Source organism: Acartia tonsa, chromosome 2 (assembly GCF_053477335.1).
Source record: "Acartia tonsa isolate MP-2025a chromosome 2, ASM5347733v1, whole genome shotgun sequence".
Taxonomy (NCBI): domain Eukaryota; kingdom Metazoa; phylum Arthropoda; class Copepoda; order Calanoida; family Acartiidae; genus Acartia; species Acartia tonsa.
Window position 1 is genome coordinate 44,808,402 of NC_137261.1, and position 16,541 is coordinate 44,824,942.

The following is a 16,541-nucleotide window of genomic DNA, read 5'->3' on the forward strand; positions in this document are numbered from 1 at the left end:
GAAATTCCATAATTGATCCTTTAGTACTTTACATTTGATAAAGATTATGATTTGAGACATTAGTTGCTTCCTAGTGCTTTACCTGGGTGGACAGACAGATACCAGGACCTGTCACAGAACCTGTCAGGTCTGTCTGGAATCCTGTTGTGAAGCAACTCACATAGTTGGAACTTTGTACCTGCATTTCTAGACATATCAGATTGGTAAGTTAATTTTTCTAACAAACAAAAAAAATTAAAAACGATTGCAAAGTTTCTTTGTGGAACTCAGAGATCTAAAGGATATAAGAGAATGGCCGATAAACTTTGGATAACAATTATTGGTTCAAACGTTAGCAACTCAATTTAATATACCAACCAATCAAAATTTAATAAAAGTCCAGAAAGTTTTAAAGCCAAAGATTAAGAAAACGCTTTTATAAAACTTTGGTGACCGGTGTAATAAACAATGTCCCCTCCCTCCCTAGTGGAACTAGTTAAGATTTCTCACAAAGAAAAAAATTAAAATGTTAGTACTAAGTAATTTAGATTTGTTTCTTTTAACCCTTAACGGTCGGGGGGGGGGGGCGTTGAACGCCCCCCCATCCGGTTTTTTCTATCTCATTTTCTGTGTGTGAAAGATAAAGAGCCCAAACTGCTTGACTTTTTAAGTATGGGTATGACACATAACTGAGAGTTGGAATTTTTTTAATATCTCCATCCTGGCGGGCACAGGATGCCTGCAAGCCTGGCAGGGTCATCCAGGTAAAGAGCAAAAATATTTTTTTGACTAAAACAAAGCATTTTATCATACCAAAATACTAAAAAGTCCTCTAGTAGTACATCCTTATATGAAATACAGGTGTTCAAGTCACTTTCAGGTTCCAGGTATGATCTTGCAGGTCCTGATCCTCCAGGTCTCCAGAAATCTTTAAAAGGCTCCTGTGGCCGCAATTTTTGACTTAGAGACTTCAAATTTTAAATATAAGCTTTTCTTACATGTCTACATAACGTATTAAAATTTCATGAAGATCCGCCGCCGTTTTCCCGCCGACCGCCGACTGCGGCGGCTGGCAGCTGCCAAGTACAGCTGCGGCCGCTGAAATTTATACTTTGATATTTTTAATGTAAAATTTACATAAAGATAAACATTTTCTGGAAAAAAAATTTCTTCTAGCTTCAAAAATAAGAAAATTACAGCCGTTTGAAATTTTTAAGTAAAAAAAGACCTAAAAACAAAGGTTGTTAAATAAAAGGGTGAAGGAAGCGAAAATTGACTTAGACTTATAAAAGGTCGGAAATTCAATATAAAAACAGGGGACTTGCACAAAAAAATTTAGCCCTCTAGCTCTAATAGGAACTGAGATAATAAGGGGGGGCGTTGAACGCCCCCCCCCCGACCGATTAAGGTGTGGCAAGGGGCCCGACTGTAAGGGGTTAAAAACAAATTGTTTTTTTTTATCATGTTGAGTAAAATTGTATATGGAATTTTTAACTTAAGAGCTACGCTTAAATGTATAATGTCATCCTTGTTTTTAAAATTCAGTAATGTTTATTGGATATACGTGGATATATTGACATGGGAAATTTGTCGTCAATCTATCATGCTAATATGAACTTCATTTATTGGTCAGTTCGTTAATCCAGTAAGAAGATGGTAATTGGTTAAAGAGAGTCGATGGGGTGTATCGTTAATTAACCACCTGCGAGATATTACTTTCTCAGATTACATAAAAATCTGGTGCTAATCCTATTAATAATATATCGATTATTTCAGTGAATAACGATGTCAACTTTACTACTGCGAGGCCCTGACAAGAGTGTTGATCATCTAATACAAGTGCTGCAACACTCCAAGGACCAATGCAGCAGTATAGAGAGTAGCTGCGGTTACAGCTGCTCTACGGCGGCAGCACAGACAACTAGCGGCTACATTGGAAGAAGCAGCACTGCTACCACATTGATTCAAGCTTTTCAAAGTTGGGAGAGTGAGGGGTCCTGTTTGATTAAATCAAACGCGGATTCCAGGTAAAAATAGTTTAATCTTAAAATTTAAAATTAAAAAAAAAATCCAGCCTTTATCTTGTATATCAGACGGATTGTCGGACATGCTGACAAACAGACATTTCAAATTGAACAGTAGATTAACAAAAATGTAAAAGACAAATATTTTATTCTTATAGCCTTAATAGTTATTTATCACATCGTATTATAGATTCCTTGGATATTAAAGTGAACAACAATAAGAACAAAGTTAGTTAAAAGGCCCTGGCTATTAAAACTGGTATCAATTATATAAATTTCATTTTAATATTCTTGGAAAAATTTGTGTAATACATTTCAGTATGGCTGGATATTAATCGGTTTCGAAGCATTACTGGAAAATTGTTTCTTTTTCAGGAAGAATGGAGAAAATCGTAGTGTACAACTGCCAATGATTTCATCATCCGCAACCGAACAGGTAGACCATTTTTCGTTCATTATCATGTCTGAATGATATTCTAAGATCTTTTGGCCATTTGCCTTACAGTGCTTAGCTTAGCACCCTCAAGTCTTCTTTTAAAACAAAAATAAAAATAAGTTGGGCGGTTAGGATATGTTTTATTGGGTACTGGGTACCCCTGCAGGGTAAGGGAACCACAGGAATAGGCTCTTCAGGGGTCATGCATAGGTGAAAATAAGTCGTAAATTGATGTCATCAACCTGATCTCATTGACATTAATTAATCAGTTTGTTCATTCAGAAGGAGGGGAGATAATTGGGTTAAGAGGGGGGATTGAGGATATCGTTATTTAAGCCAACTTTAAATTTCACTTTTTAGAGTAAATGAAAATCTTGTGAAATCCATGTAATAATATATCACCTTATTAATGAGTAAAGGTGCATATTTCCAAATATTTACTTGTTTACCCCTGTTTTCAGGTAAACCTGCAGAACCACCTGCACAGGATGAAGACAGACCTGAACCTGCGGATAGTCCTGCGGAAAGCTCAGGTCTCCAGGGAATATTGGATGCTAGGTAATTATAATGGAGTGACCGCAATAAAACAACTGATAAAACGTACCATTTGTTTTTTTTAAAATGATTATCTCGTTATTGTATGATGTAGTTAGATTTATGTCACAAAATATCACTAAGATTAATATAGTGATGATATCCTTATAAAAGTAACAGAATGTCTGTTTGTGTTCCTGTATCATAATATCTTGCTAACCATTAGACCGATAGGGTTTTCCTTTACCAGTGAAGTGTCCGGGGAGGGTTTATATCTAATTTTTTTTTTTTTTTGGGGGGGGGATGGAATACCTTCAGTCTCCTATTAGAACTCGCCCAAGGGAAATAACTTTTCCTTTTTTTCTTCTTAAAACTGAAATTGGAAGTGGAGGGTCGACTTACCCGCCCCCCCCCCCCCCACCCCTCCTTTAAGTGCTTCCTACAGGTCTAAAGGGGCGTAACCACAATTATTCAATACTGCTTTTATGTCCGTTCTATAAATAACAAAGACAAACCTTGAGAAAAGTACAATCACGTTGTTTCTGTTGGTTGTTATCACAACAGCTACCAATTAAATATTCATTCAACTTAATTAACATTAATTCTTATTCTGTATTATCCAGATTTTTTATTATTGTCTTTCCTAGATTTTTTATTATTACAAATAATTAATTTTTCCTTAGTATAAATTTGTTTCAAAGTAAAAAGTAAATTTTTGAAAAGGGAAGCTCACCAAAACTAGCGTTAAATAACCTGCTACATTTATTTTGCGATATTTTAACATAATTTCTTTTACAGATATTGAAATTGTTTTGTTTGTTTTCAATATTAAAAGCGCAGTCACTCAATGCGTGCCACTGTTTTTTGTTCGTCTGATTTATAAGACTTCGCTTTTCTGGATATTGTAATCCTTGTTTATGGTAATATTTTTCATTATTTACTACTTGAATTGTAACCAATTCTATTGTTTTCAGAGGCCCTGATCGTAATTTTGGAGCATTACATAAAAACAAAAAGTGCTAAAACTGAAGAAAATGATGTAACCAAGATAAAAGTTGAAAGTAAAGAAAATATTTTGCCAAGAAAAATGAATGAAAGTAATAATTGTAATGAAACAAAAACTTCAAGTTTGATTAACAAGGGAGGAGAAAAAGAAAATATAGAATCGCAAACCAAAACTGTAAATATTATAACTGAAATTGAGAACAATTCTACAAACAATAACAATTCACATAAATTGAAAGAAAAAGAGGTAATATTTTTTATTTTGTAAATTAAGAAAACGACTAAGGACATTATTAGCGCATGGATAATCAGACGTTATTCGCAGGCTGGGGACCATGTGCCTACTTTTAATTAGGTCTTTGAATATCTGCCAATAGGGTCGGAAATATTAATACAGCCAAGTTGCTACAGAAGAGCAGAAAGCAATTTGCTAGAAGACGAAAATGATCCCCACTACTTGGGTCAGGTAGTTATCTGCCTTCTAAATCTTTACTTATACATTTATTCTCCTTGCCGAAAGACAAAAATAAAAATTCAATTATTTAATCTAGGAAGACATGAATATTACAGCCCAAGTAAAAGAAAATAAAGAACCTGACCAGGCTACTACCCCACAGAACCGACGGGGTCAGGCTAGCAGGAGGGGATGGAGGAAAGTATTGGAGGAACTTGAAAGCAACCATAGTCCCAATAGAGTTCATCAATATTCCAGAAATAGTTTGAGGACAAAATATAATTTGGATGGCTCTTGTATCATGGCTCTAGAATTAAAGGTAATACTTTAGAAACCAAAAATAAAGGGCTAGGTAGCCTCTATAGTCCCTTAAATTGGGGGGGGGGGGGGTAGGAGAGTCAACCCCCTCCCTACTTTCAGTTGTAGTCATAAAGCGGAACCGCCCAGTGGTCCGTTAAAATTATTTTTTTTGGGGGGTTGGTGGTACCCTCCCCCAAGATAGCTATAAACCTTCACAGGACCTACACATGATAAGCTGCACCGTAAAGGAGAACCTTATCGGTTCAGCAGTTGGCAAGATCCTTTGAGATATTTTGTTTATTTATATAATGGATTAAGACATATTTAGAATATAGTTGCGAATATAGTTTGTATTTGCAACAGTTTGACTTTATAATGGCATTTGATTTGAACCGACTGAAAAGGCGAATTAGTGTTTTTTCTTTTATACAAATTCATTAATAAAAATAATTGCCATAGAATTAATACACATTCAATAATAGTTCTTTTTCTCATCGCTTTTTAGACAGGTTTGCATTTAGATTATAAGATTAAATAAAACCCAATTTGTTGGCCCCGAGGGACCGAAGGCCCGGGCCAACAAAAATGGTATAAATTTTAAGATTTTAGTTTAATATTTGTAAAAAATTACTGTAAAACGATTATATACATGATTTTTCAGTATTGCTAAGAACCGTCTCTAATCCATCTGATATCAATCGGTTTGGAAGCCAGGCTTCAATATTACTTTCATGTTTGCTTTACCCATAAAGTTTTATAAATTTAGGAGCGTAGACGAATGGCAGAAAAGCTTGAGTCCGGGTACCTGAGTGTGTACACTCCAGACAGACGGGCACTGCCTGGAGTACCTGGAATTCATGGCAAGTGGGACAGGCATAGATTAGGTAACTAGAATTTCATTATTATGCTACAATATACTAGCGGCTTCGCCCCTAGCATCTAGGGGCTTTGCCCCAAGAGGTAATGAACTGGGTTTGATTAGTTTCTTTGAAAAAAATTGGGGGGGGGATTTTTTTTGGTAGTCCCAGCCCCCAAAAAAATAGCTTAAAACCACCACAGGACCAGTAGGTATATTTCCTGAAGAGTAGAAGGCTTTACTTGTCTGTATCTTAAGATTTCGATAACTTCAAAACCGATTGAGTTTTAAGGAAGCTTCATATTGGTTTTCGTTGGGTTTTAGACTGTTTAATTTTTAGATTTAATTCTTAGGATGGTTTAAGTATGTCTTTCTGCCTTTTCCTATCCCTTTGAATCCTAGAGCAACAACTAGAGCATCCGCTAGCAACAATTATGTTCCGGTTCTACATAAATCTTTCAAGTTAAAGTAATAATCGTACTTTTATATTTTGTAATATGCTTTATTACATCTCTGATTTCAAAATATACGTGTGTAAATTTTGCTTTAGATTAAATTTGCAATTTTCCAAGTAAGGATTGATGAAATATTAGTTAAAAACAAGTATAATTTAAAGCAGAGTAAAGATAGTTTAAATGATAAAAAATAAATAAATAATTTTGTAACTCTGAACCCCTATACTTTGGGTATCTATAGTAAAGAAAATTATGTATACTTTTCGGCCTGGGATAAATGGGTAATATACTTTCATTTCGACTTCCAAACCGAAGAATATCCGCTCGATTAGAACCAGTTCTCATACATTTGAAAAAAAACAAAAACAATGTGAAGCATCGTTTCATATACAGTTTTCTAAGAATATAAAAAATGTACAATCATAAGAATAAAACCAGTTTTTTAGCCCGTGCCTTCGGCATCTTGGGGCTAAAATAGCTGGTTTTAATCCTATAATTGTACATTTTTATCCGTTTATATCCGGAAAGCCGTTTATAATACGATGCGAGAAATAACTATTCCCGTATTCATTCTAAACCGATAAGTATCCGTTGGATTAAAACTGGTTCTCAGCCATACTTATAAATCAAGCATAGCATAGTATTACAGACAATTTTACACGAATAATATTTTAAATCTTAAACTTCGGCCCCTCGGGGATAACAAAACAAAACCTTCCCCAAAAATAGTTATAAAACTTCCCAGGACATATGAAAAGCTATTTGTAAAGGAGAATCATATCGGTTGAGCGGTTAGTGATATCCTTCGGTATAGACACAAACATAGATCCTGTTACTTTATGATAAAGACTAGCGGCTTCGCCCCTAGTCTCTAGGGGCTTTGACCCAAGAGGTGATCAAACATTTTTTTTTGGCGAAATTCGTAAAAGGACTTAGGAAATCTTCAGCATAAAAAAAATGGGGGGGGGGTTAGGGTGTCCCACCCCCCAAGAAAATAGCATAAAACCACCACAGGACCAGTAGGTATATTCCCTGAAGAGTAGAATCCAATCGGTTCAGTGGTTACCGAGATCTTAAGGGACGGACAGACAGACAGACAGACGGACAGACATCATTCTACTTTGTATTATAGATAGTAAAATTGTAAACAAACATACGTGAGATGTATAGAAAAGATATGCTCTAGAAAGTTGGTAAGAAGCTGATAATGCTAAAATATTAGTTGAACAATCTTCTTTTTTAAAAGTTTGTAATATGCTTACATCACAGAAAAACTTTCAACGGTTATTTTTTCATTAAAATTTGTTGTCATAGTATTAAGATGGTTTGGCCAAAACGATTATGTCCAATAATAGCGATGTTTTATAAAATACTAGCGGTTACGCTCCCCTAGAAGCCTCTAGGGGCACTTAAGGTAGTAGGGGTATAATATTTCAATTTAAGTTTTAAAAAGAAAAAGAAAAAAATATTTTTTTTGTGTGTGGAGGGTAATTTTTTGAGGGGATGATGGAGATACCCTCTCCAAAAATAGGTAAAAACCTTCCCTGTACCTATAAGAAGCTTCACTGTTAAGGAGAACCTTATCAGTTCGGCGGTAAGCGAGATCCTTTGCTACAGACAAAAAAAACTTACTACTTTATATTATAGGATTAATGAAAATAATTAAAGTAAAGTTTAATAAAGATAGAGTAAATATAACAATTAACAAATTTTCACCATTCCATTTTAAGCTATCTTATTCTTTCATTGATTCCGCAGAACTCAATTGTGTTTCTATACAAAATTAATTTAACATCTTTTGGCCTTTCCTTGAATCCTTGCCAATAAAAATCTTCAAAATATTCGAGTTTAATTATCTGAATTAGAAAAATTAATATTAACAAAATTCAAATAGTTTTACCATTCCAATTATGTTATTTTATGCTTATTTAAAATTCAAATATTAGTATTTGAATTTATTGGTGTAATGGCACGTTTTTAGTAGTGAAATAAGAGTTAAATTCAGTTTTTACTTAAAATCATAAATTTTAAATTCTAGAACGCTATCTATATAACAAATATGCAATGAAGTCTACAATTACCAGAGAGAGAACGAGGGGGGGGGGGCATTGGGTTGTTTATTACACTTGTCTTCAAAATTTTATAACTAAATACTAAATTTAATGTATATTAAGTGTAATTTTGTGTATCATCATTGGGGATGTACATTAATTTATTAACAATTGTCTTATCCCTTTAGATCCCTGTAATTTACATATTTTTTTTGCTTTATTATTACCCTTCTTTCTAAACAATTTGATTGTTATCACTAAATGCATATAAATATTAAATTTTATATTATACATTCATATTTGTAAGTAATTATTATTCTTATAAGGTTGTGGTTTGGTAAATTATATACCAGGAATATAATTTATGTAATTAGGTTTTGGTAACAAGGTTTTATTAAATATATTAAATATTCATCATTACAAGTTACTTTTAAACAAATATATATACATTTAGATTGTGATCAAGTGTATCCTAACATAGTACTAGGAAACATAGAACTATATTGTTTAGGTATTGATTATGATCAAGTGTATCCTAACATAGTACTAAGAAACATAGATATATATTGTTTAGGTATTGATTATGATCAAGTGTATCCTAACATAGTACTAGGAAACATAGAACTATATTGTTTAGGTATTGATTATGATCAAGTGTATCCTAACATAGTACTAGGAAACATAGAACTATATTGTTTAGGTATTGATTGTGATCAAGTGTATCCTAACATAGTACTAGGAAACATAGAATATATTGTTTAGGGATTGATTATGATCAAGTGTATCCTAACATAGGAAACATAGAACTATATTGTTTAGGTATTGATTGTGATCAAGTGTATCCTAACATAGTACTAGGAAACATAGAACTATATTGTTTAGGTATTGATTGTGATCAAGTGTATCCTAACATAGTACTAGGAAACATAGAACTATATTGTTTAGGTATTGATTGTGATCAAGTGTATCCTAACATAGTGCTTGGTAATGGGGCTACAGCAAAGAATAAAAATTATTTGAAAAGGTAAATAACTCATTGTATACTGTCCCAGGCAAGTTTTAGGCTATTCTAATGGAGGGTATGGTGTATATTCTAGACACTTATATTGCATGTTTGAAGCATAAATGTGCGTTTTGAGGGAGATATAGAAATTTTATGTAATATAATCAATTCTGACAAAAAATTATGAATGTCTAGAAAATAAGAGAATTATCAATCATACCAAAATTAAATTGACTATAATAACATTCTTTAAGAATAAAATAAAATTATATAAATGCTTCAATTTTATAATTATTAATACTTGTTTAGTCTTGGAGTAACGCATGTGTTGAACGCAGCAGAAAACAGGGGTGTCAACACAAGTCAAGAATTCTATAACTCTGTGGGAATCAAGTATATGGGGATCAGAGTTGAAGATACACCTAACACGCTTATCCATAGGTAAAAACTACAACATATACAATAAGAATTTATTTTAAATCTTTTTAAATCAGGAGTTTCTTGATGTAGATTGATGGATGAGTGTCTACACTAACCCGACGGGGTTTATACATACACGCCTTAAACACCACTAAACTCCAATGGTTTGCACCTTCCTTGAACTTATTTGTCTATCTAGGGCCAACTGTATTTAAAACCATACAAGAAATATATATTAACAATCAAGATTCAAGAAAAAGCATAGGATCACTATGCCAATATTTTAAACGCGCAAAAAACTTGATGTACCTTTTATAATCATAACAGTTCTTTTGTTGTAGGCATTTTCTCGACGTGGTTGAATATATTGACGAAGCCCTCAACTCAAAAGATGGAAAGATTTTTGTCAACTGTGTTTTTGGCAGAAGTAGGTAAGAATGGCATTATGGATTTATTATTACTTGGATCTTACAACAGACTATCATGTACTCTGAAAAAGTGAAACGTGTAGCTTGCTAAAATAACGATCTTCTTCATCCATCCCTTTCCCTCCTGCTGGATGAATGAACTGACAAATAAATGATGTCCATGTAAGTAACCTAAATTAAAGACAATTTTCCCCTGCCATAATATCCACGTATATTCTATATACATTAAGGTAATTAAGGTGTATGGTTATGTATAGCCTTCCTTAGAAGATATATTTTCAAAAGCCTCCTACATCTCATTTCTTTATTATTCATTAGAATTAAAACGGATTTAAATTTTCAGAAACGGTTTAAGCGAAAATTTTGCATAAATTTTGCCTGTGTACATAAAATCTAAGGATGTTAAAAACAAGCTTTTTATGTAGGAGGGGGATACAATGAAGGGTTTCAAAGGTTTGATAGAGGTAATCTACAATATGTTTTATTTTTATTTTGAGGGGTTAAAATGAGGGGTTAGAAAACAAACCAATAACAATTTATTGAAAAGATTGCAAAAAATTGCTTACAGTCAAAGAAAATGTTTTTAACTAATTAAAATACAAAACAAAACAAAATATCAAAATAAAATTGAATATTATATTAAAGTATTGATAATGTTAGTGATTATGTTGATTATAGAGCAGGCCAAACCAAATAAACCACAAATTATATTCTGATTGGGTTTTATAAATTACTCTGTTATTAGTTGAAAAACTTTTATAAATAACTGTTTGTTGGTTCTTCTTGGTTAGTCAGATTGTAATATACATTGATACTGATCTTGCATCAACGTTCAGCTTTATATATCCGTTACCTCTTATTCTGATTTTATTTTCTATGTTAGGCTAAACATATTTACTAAATATAAAAGTAATTTTGTTTTAAATATTCGCTTATTTCTGATGTTTTCGTTTTAGTTAAACGATATGTTTAGTGGATCAGGGTTATTCCATTTATTTTCAGAATTGTTAACACGCAAAAAGTTTTCTTTAATGCTAAAGTATCCTTAGTCTTGTTTAAAAAGGAACAAAATGGAAGGAAGGAGGGTGGGGGGGGGCGAGACTTAAGTTTGTTGGTTTATTAAATTAGGTCAGGTTAGATTAGAGGCCCCGCAGATTTAGAGCTCCCCGCGGTGGTTAGCATCGTGGAAAAGCTACAAGCTTATTTTTAAAAATATAACGGAGTTTCAGTGTTTCTTAAGACAGAATTCATCCTTGTTTTTCTTGCAAATTGAAAATAGTAATTTGTTTTATGGATGACTCATTAATTATTTATATAAACTATGCAATGTATTATTATTAGAACATAAGTCTATAATGGCAAATACATGATGTATATGTTATATATTACTATAAATAGAAATATTACTAATATTAGTTTTTCTAAATTTATTTATGGAATACAATTGTTTCACTAATAAAATAGATCATCAGTTCCAATTAAAATGTTAGAAAATAAGAATTTAAAAGATCAATGTTTCATTAAAAGACCAAAATATATTAGAACAAAATAAAATAATATGCATAAAAGTCATATATTCTAACATCTTTAAGGAAGACACCTGGTGACAAAATTTGCAACTATTTTAGAAGTGCCACCTGTATAATCGCCTATCTGATGATCAAACACGACTGGAGTGCGCTGCAAGCCCTGCAACACCTGAGAAAGCAACGTGCCATACAGGTACTACAATAATTCATATTGAACATATATTGACAGGGGAAAATGTGTCGTCAATTCATCTTGCTAATAGGAATTTATTGGGGTAAAAGGGGTGGGTGGGGGGTATAGTCATTTTAGCCAGCCACAAGTTTCACTTTATTAGAGTGCACAATATTCTGGTGTAAGATCCAATGAATAATAAATCCATTTTTAGGTAAACAGTGGCTTTGTACAGCAACTAGCTGACCTACAGCACAAACTGGATGTACAAAGAAATAACAACAAAAGTACAAAATCAAACAGTGCTTAATAAATTACTTAACTTAATAAATGTTGTACGATTATTTTGTATTCAAAATTAATTAACATTTTAATAATACTTTTTTTATCATTTTTAAAAAATAATATTATTGTATACGATTATCTGATTATAATGGCAATAAATGTCATTCATGTTATATATTATGTATCATAATAAAGAAATAGACGATTTTTCATTAAATTTAATGCATCATACCAATGATTTTATTTGTACAACCTTTGTCTTTAAGTATAAAATAACTTCCAAATCATTTAAAATTCTGATTTCCTGAAAGTATTAATGTTCCACGTCTGACATAACAGCAGTAATTAGTATTGTTATCATCTTTAATTATGGCAATCGATATATTATTATTTGGATGTTGCACCAGATTTTTATGTAATCTGATAAAGTGATACTTGCAGCTGGCTAAATAAAGACAACCCCCATCCACCTCCTTCACCCTATCCCTTCCCCTCCTACTGAATGAACGAACTTACCAATAAATAAGATCCGTATTAGCAACCTAAATTGACGACAGATTTTCTTCTAGTAATATATCCACGTATTCTATATTCTTTTTCCTCGACGACGAAGAGAGTGCGCTACGTTTTGCAAGCCTTTAAGATCACTTACATAAACAAATGCTTACATTTAAAAAGTTGTTTTAACTTTTAACAATCTTTTTTTAACTTGTTACTTTTGTATAAAATGTTTTTCTCTTTCTCAGAGCGTCAAAACTTGATTCATGCTTTTTGCGTGAATGGAAAAAAAGTTTGCACACACAGTGACATTCAATGGGAAAAATGTACGTACACACACTTTCAGGCACACAGGTATATGTAAATGGATAACCAATAAAAAATAAGAAGCATGAATCTGAGCATGAATACAGTGCTGGGACGTCAAAGCTTTTTTATTTTGAGGGGGTAAAATAAGGGGATTCATAGGTTTGAAGGGGTAATCTTATGTAATTTTTAAAATTTTGAGAGGGATAAAATGCTTTTTTTTTCAACGTTTCAAGGGGGTAAACACCGCTTTAACCCCACCTTTGGACATCCTATTATTTAAAGTAGTAAGCGTTTTTGTCTGTCCCGAAGGATCTCGCTAACCGCTTTACAGTGAAGCTTCTTATAGGTCCTGGGAAGGTTTTGAACTATTTTTGGAGAGGGTGTCTTCACCCCTCTCCTCCCCAAAAAATATTTTTAAACTCAAGTTTAAAATGGGATGAGGTTGACTTTTCCCCCGCCAACCAGTGTCCCTAGAGGCTTTTAGGGGCGTAGCCGCTAGTTTATAATACAGTGCTAGACCAATAGCTGATTATTATTTTTTCTGATGCTTTAGTTAACTAATATTTGCAATGAAAGTAGATCCCTTCCTCCTTGATTTACACACTTAAACCAACGTCATAAAGCCGATTTATTTATATATGGTCTTTACATCATTGTTCCATCTTATACATTTTTAAGAGTTTTACATGATAATATACTTTTTAAAAGAGTTGTATTGCGGCTTCGTCTCAAGCCTCTAGAGTCTTTACGAGCCATTTACGAGATCTTTCAGAAAATACATTCGTTTATGAAGTATTTTATTTTCCGTTGCTAATACTTTATGCAAAAGAGAAAAGAGCCCATTTTATTTAAATCCTATGACGTCATGTGTGTGAAATGCATTTAATATCTATTCTTTCTCTCTCTTTTTCTCATTATCTCTCCTTCTCTATAATATTCCCTCTTCTTTCTCACTTTAATACTCTTATAATATCCTTGTTCCGTGGGTACGTCAGTATAATGGTATGTTATGAACAGATTTTTAGTATAGATGTATATACAGACAACTACCTCTCTTCCTCGTTCAACGACCTTTTTCGTCTGCTTCTAAATTATTTTCTGCTACTGCTGTGTTAATATAAGCGACACCATTGGTTGATCTTTAATAACCCAATAGAAAGGTTGCACTAGGTGGTTGCGATGGGAAGATATAATTATTAAACCCTTTCTCCCTCTAGTGTTTTACTCTAATTGATGAAGCATTCGATGCCTAGGTTACTATTTTTTTCTCGTCTGCCATTAAAGTTAGAATGCTGAGCCGTAGACCATCTATACTATGATTCACATCCTCAATCCTTGTGGCAGTGAGCCAAACCATGGCAGGTTAGTCTCACATATAAAGGTAACAGTATATTGCTTACTGCTGAACCTAAATGGGTTTCCTTTACAATTTAGTTTCTCGTACGTCAGGTTAAGGTTATAATTGTTTTGGGGGAAGTTAACACCACCCACCTAATAAAATAACCCTCCCTTTCAACAATTTTTTTTCTTCAAAAAGTACTACGTTAATTCTAAATGTAGTCCTCATTTTTCTTCTTCCTGTATCTATTCTTTGTGAAAACATATTTTGTCTGACACACTTTTTCTCTATAACCAATGACGTAGTAACTTATTTTTTTAGTCCAGAAATTCTCACAACAAGGATGATAATATTCATAAAAAGCAAATTTTTTTTAGAAGTTTGAAAATAATTTTACTTACAGATTTGATTGTACAAATTCGGAACCTCCTCCCCCTTATTTTCGAAATAAATTTGAAATAAGGGTTGAAGGAAAGGTTTTTTATTTGTTTAATTACTATAGGTCATGTAAAGTTAGGTTATATTGGGTACTTGTGTGCCCCATAGGAGTTCACAATGGGCACTTTGAGGGAAAGCACCAGAAACTATTTTTGTGTACCTAATCATTACATTAATCAAGTTAAAAGAATAATTGTTACAAAGGGTGAGGTAGGTTGTGCTAAACTTCCGTGAAGGTGTGAGTTTTAAGGCTTAAAAACAGAAGTAGAACGTAATATTTACTAAATATGTGTATTCCTTATTGAATAGAACCATAGACAAACAATTTTGTATATTTATATTTAGTGAATATTAACGTTCTACTGTTTGTCAGCCTTAAAACTCACGCCTTTGCGGAATTTTAGCACAACCTACCTCTTCCTTTTTCAAAAATTATTTATAAGTGACATATGAAATTGCCCTTATTTATTACAGGAATCTTCAAATTTATAGGATCATTATCAAAACAGGACTATCCGTCACGAATGTCCAGACAGAGGCACGCATCCCAAATGTATAATTTTAGCTTCAACTTAAGCAAACACTAAATAATGGTTAACTCATATGAGTCAGAATGAAAGAGATTATTAATTTTCTATGACGTACATATTTTAAGTGCGAAGCTGTTATATTAGATAAATTTTGCATTTTTGTAATTACTTAATACCTAATATCACTTTTTGTGTAGCTAAAAAGTTACATTCTTGACCTAATTTAACATAAAAAAGTAAAATTACAACTAAACTTAAACTTTATTTTCCTAAGAAAAAAACTCTTTTATTTTGTTTTTCTTGTGAAAAAGAATATCAAAGTAGGATGTTCGGTCTTCTTGTGGAATAACAAGTCAAATCTATCTAGTTTTAGAATAACAAGGATGACAACATCCATAAAAGCGAAGCTCTGAAACGGTAGGACTAACGAACATTTTAACACCTGTAAAGTGTTAGAACTGATTATTCAGAATATTTATAAGTGTTAAACAGTCGGAACCAAAGTGGTAGTAAAATTGTTGAAAAACTGCTTAAATACAGGATAATGTTTAAGGACATACATCCATGATTATAGAGATGCTTCGCTTATAACATTGTACTTTGTCGTCCAATAAATAAGTATTCTAAAAATCAGACCAATCGGATTATATAACATAAAAATATGTTAAAAAAGTTAAAAATCATCATGTTTTAAATGAACGTACGGACATTCTAGTAAAGATTATAGAGTTGCTACGCTTTCTAAATCGTACCTAACTACAACTGGAATCACCATGCAAAGTTTGAAATCGATAGGACAGTTTTAACATGCCTAAATTAACGAAAAAAGCTCTCTGATCCAGACGGACGGACGGACGTACGGACCGACCTTAATTACAGAAAAGCTTCGCTATTAAAAAATACTTAGTCTTTTATGTATCTTATGAGTTTTTATAATGTCATCCTGTATGAAAGTTCAGGATTCAATTCTTGGTAGTAAGTTCGAAAAATAAAGTAAAAGGATGATAGTTTTAATGAAAACTGAAGCCTTAGCATATAAAAATTACATTGCTCTCTAAATTCAGAAACCTATGCTTTAAAAAGATTTATAGGGGATGAATTCAATATCTCCTTTGAGCTTGGTCAAGAAGAATTGAAAAATTAAATAAATGTTGCAGTCAAAAGTCTGCCTGCTGGACGCCCCAGGTAAATTGCTAAAAACTGCCATGAAGAAGTAAGAAAAAGACCTTTGTAAGCCTTTTCTATTTTTGGATTTTTAAGGGCAGAAAAAAATTATTTAAGAACCTGCCAATTTTATTCTGAACGTTTGTTTGTCCGTTTGTCTAACAAAACGGAAGTCTATCTGCATAGAATACAAATTTAGATATTTAATTACAATATTTTAAAATTTGATATACAATATTAAACCTTAATTCCAGGAGCGCAGCTACTTATAATATAAATATATTTCTGTAAGCCTGAGAATGTGAAATAAGATTGTTTATTGGTGAGTTATT

The 16,541-nt window shown here is 32.6% G+C and overlaps 2 protein-coding genes across 2 annotated transcripts in view; one reads left to right on the forward strand and one right to left on the reverse strand.

The window, feature by feature from the left end:
* The window catches only part of LOC145311954 (uncharacterized), a 214,592-nt gene that overhangs the window by 38,422 nt on the left and 159,629 nt on the right, over nucleotides 1-16,541 (reverse strand). The window lies entirely within an intron of this gene.
* LOC145312818 (uncharacterized) lies at nucleotides 63-12,123 on the forward strand. The gene is made up of 12 exons (XM_080152059.1): nucleotides 63-203; nucleotides 1,756-2,006; nucleotides 2,379-2,439; nucleotides 2,901-2,997; nucleotides 3,948-4,225; nucleotides 4,530-4,751; nucleotides 5,499-5,616; nucleotides 9,040-9,118; nucleotides 9,407-9,538; nucleotides 9,859-9,948; nucleotides 11,574-11,667; nucleotides 11,861-12,123. Exons 2-12 carry the CDS (start codon nucleotides 1,765-1,767, stop codon nucleotides 11,954-11,956), a joined length of 1,509 nt encoding a protein of 502 aa, XP_080008185.1. The 5' UTR covers nucleotides 63-203; nucleotides 1,756-1,764; the 3' UTR covers nucleotides 11,957-12,123.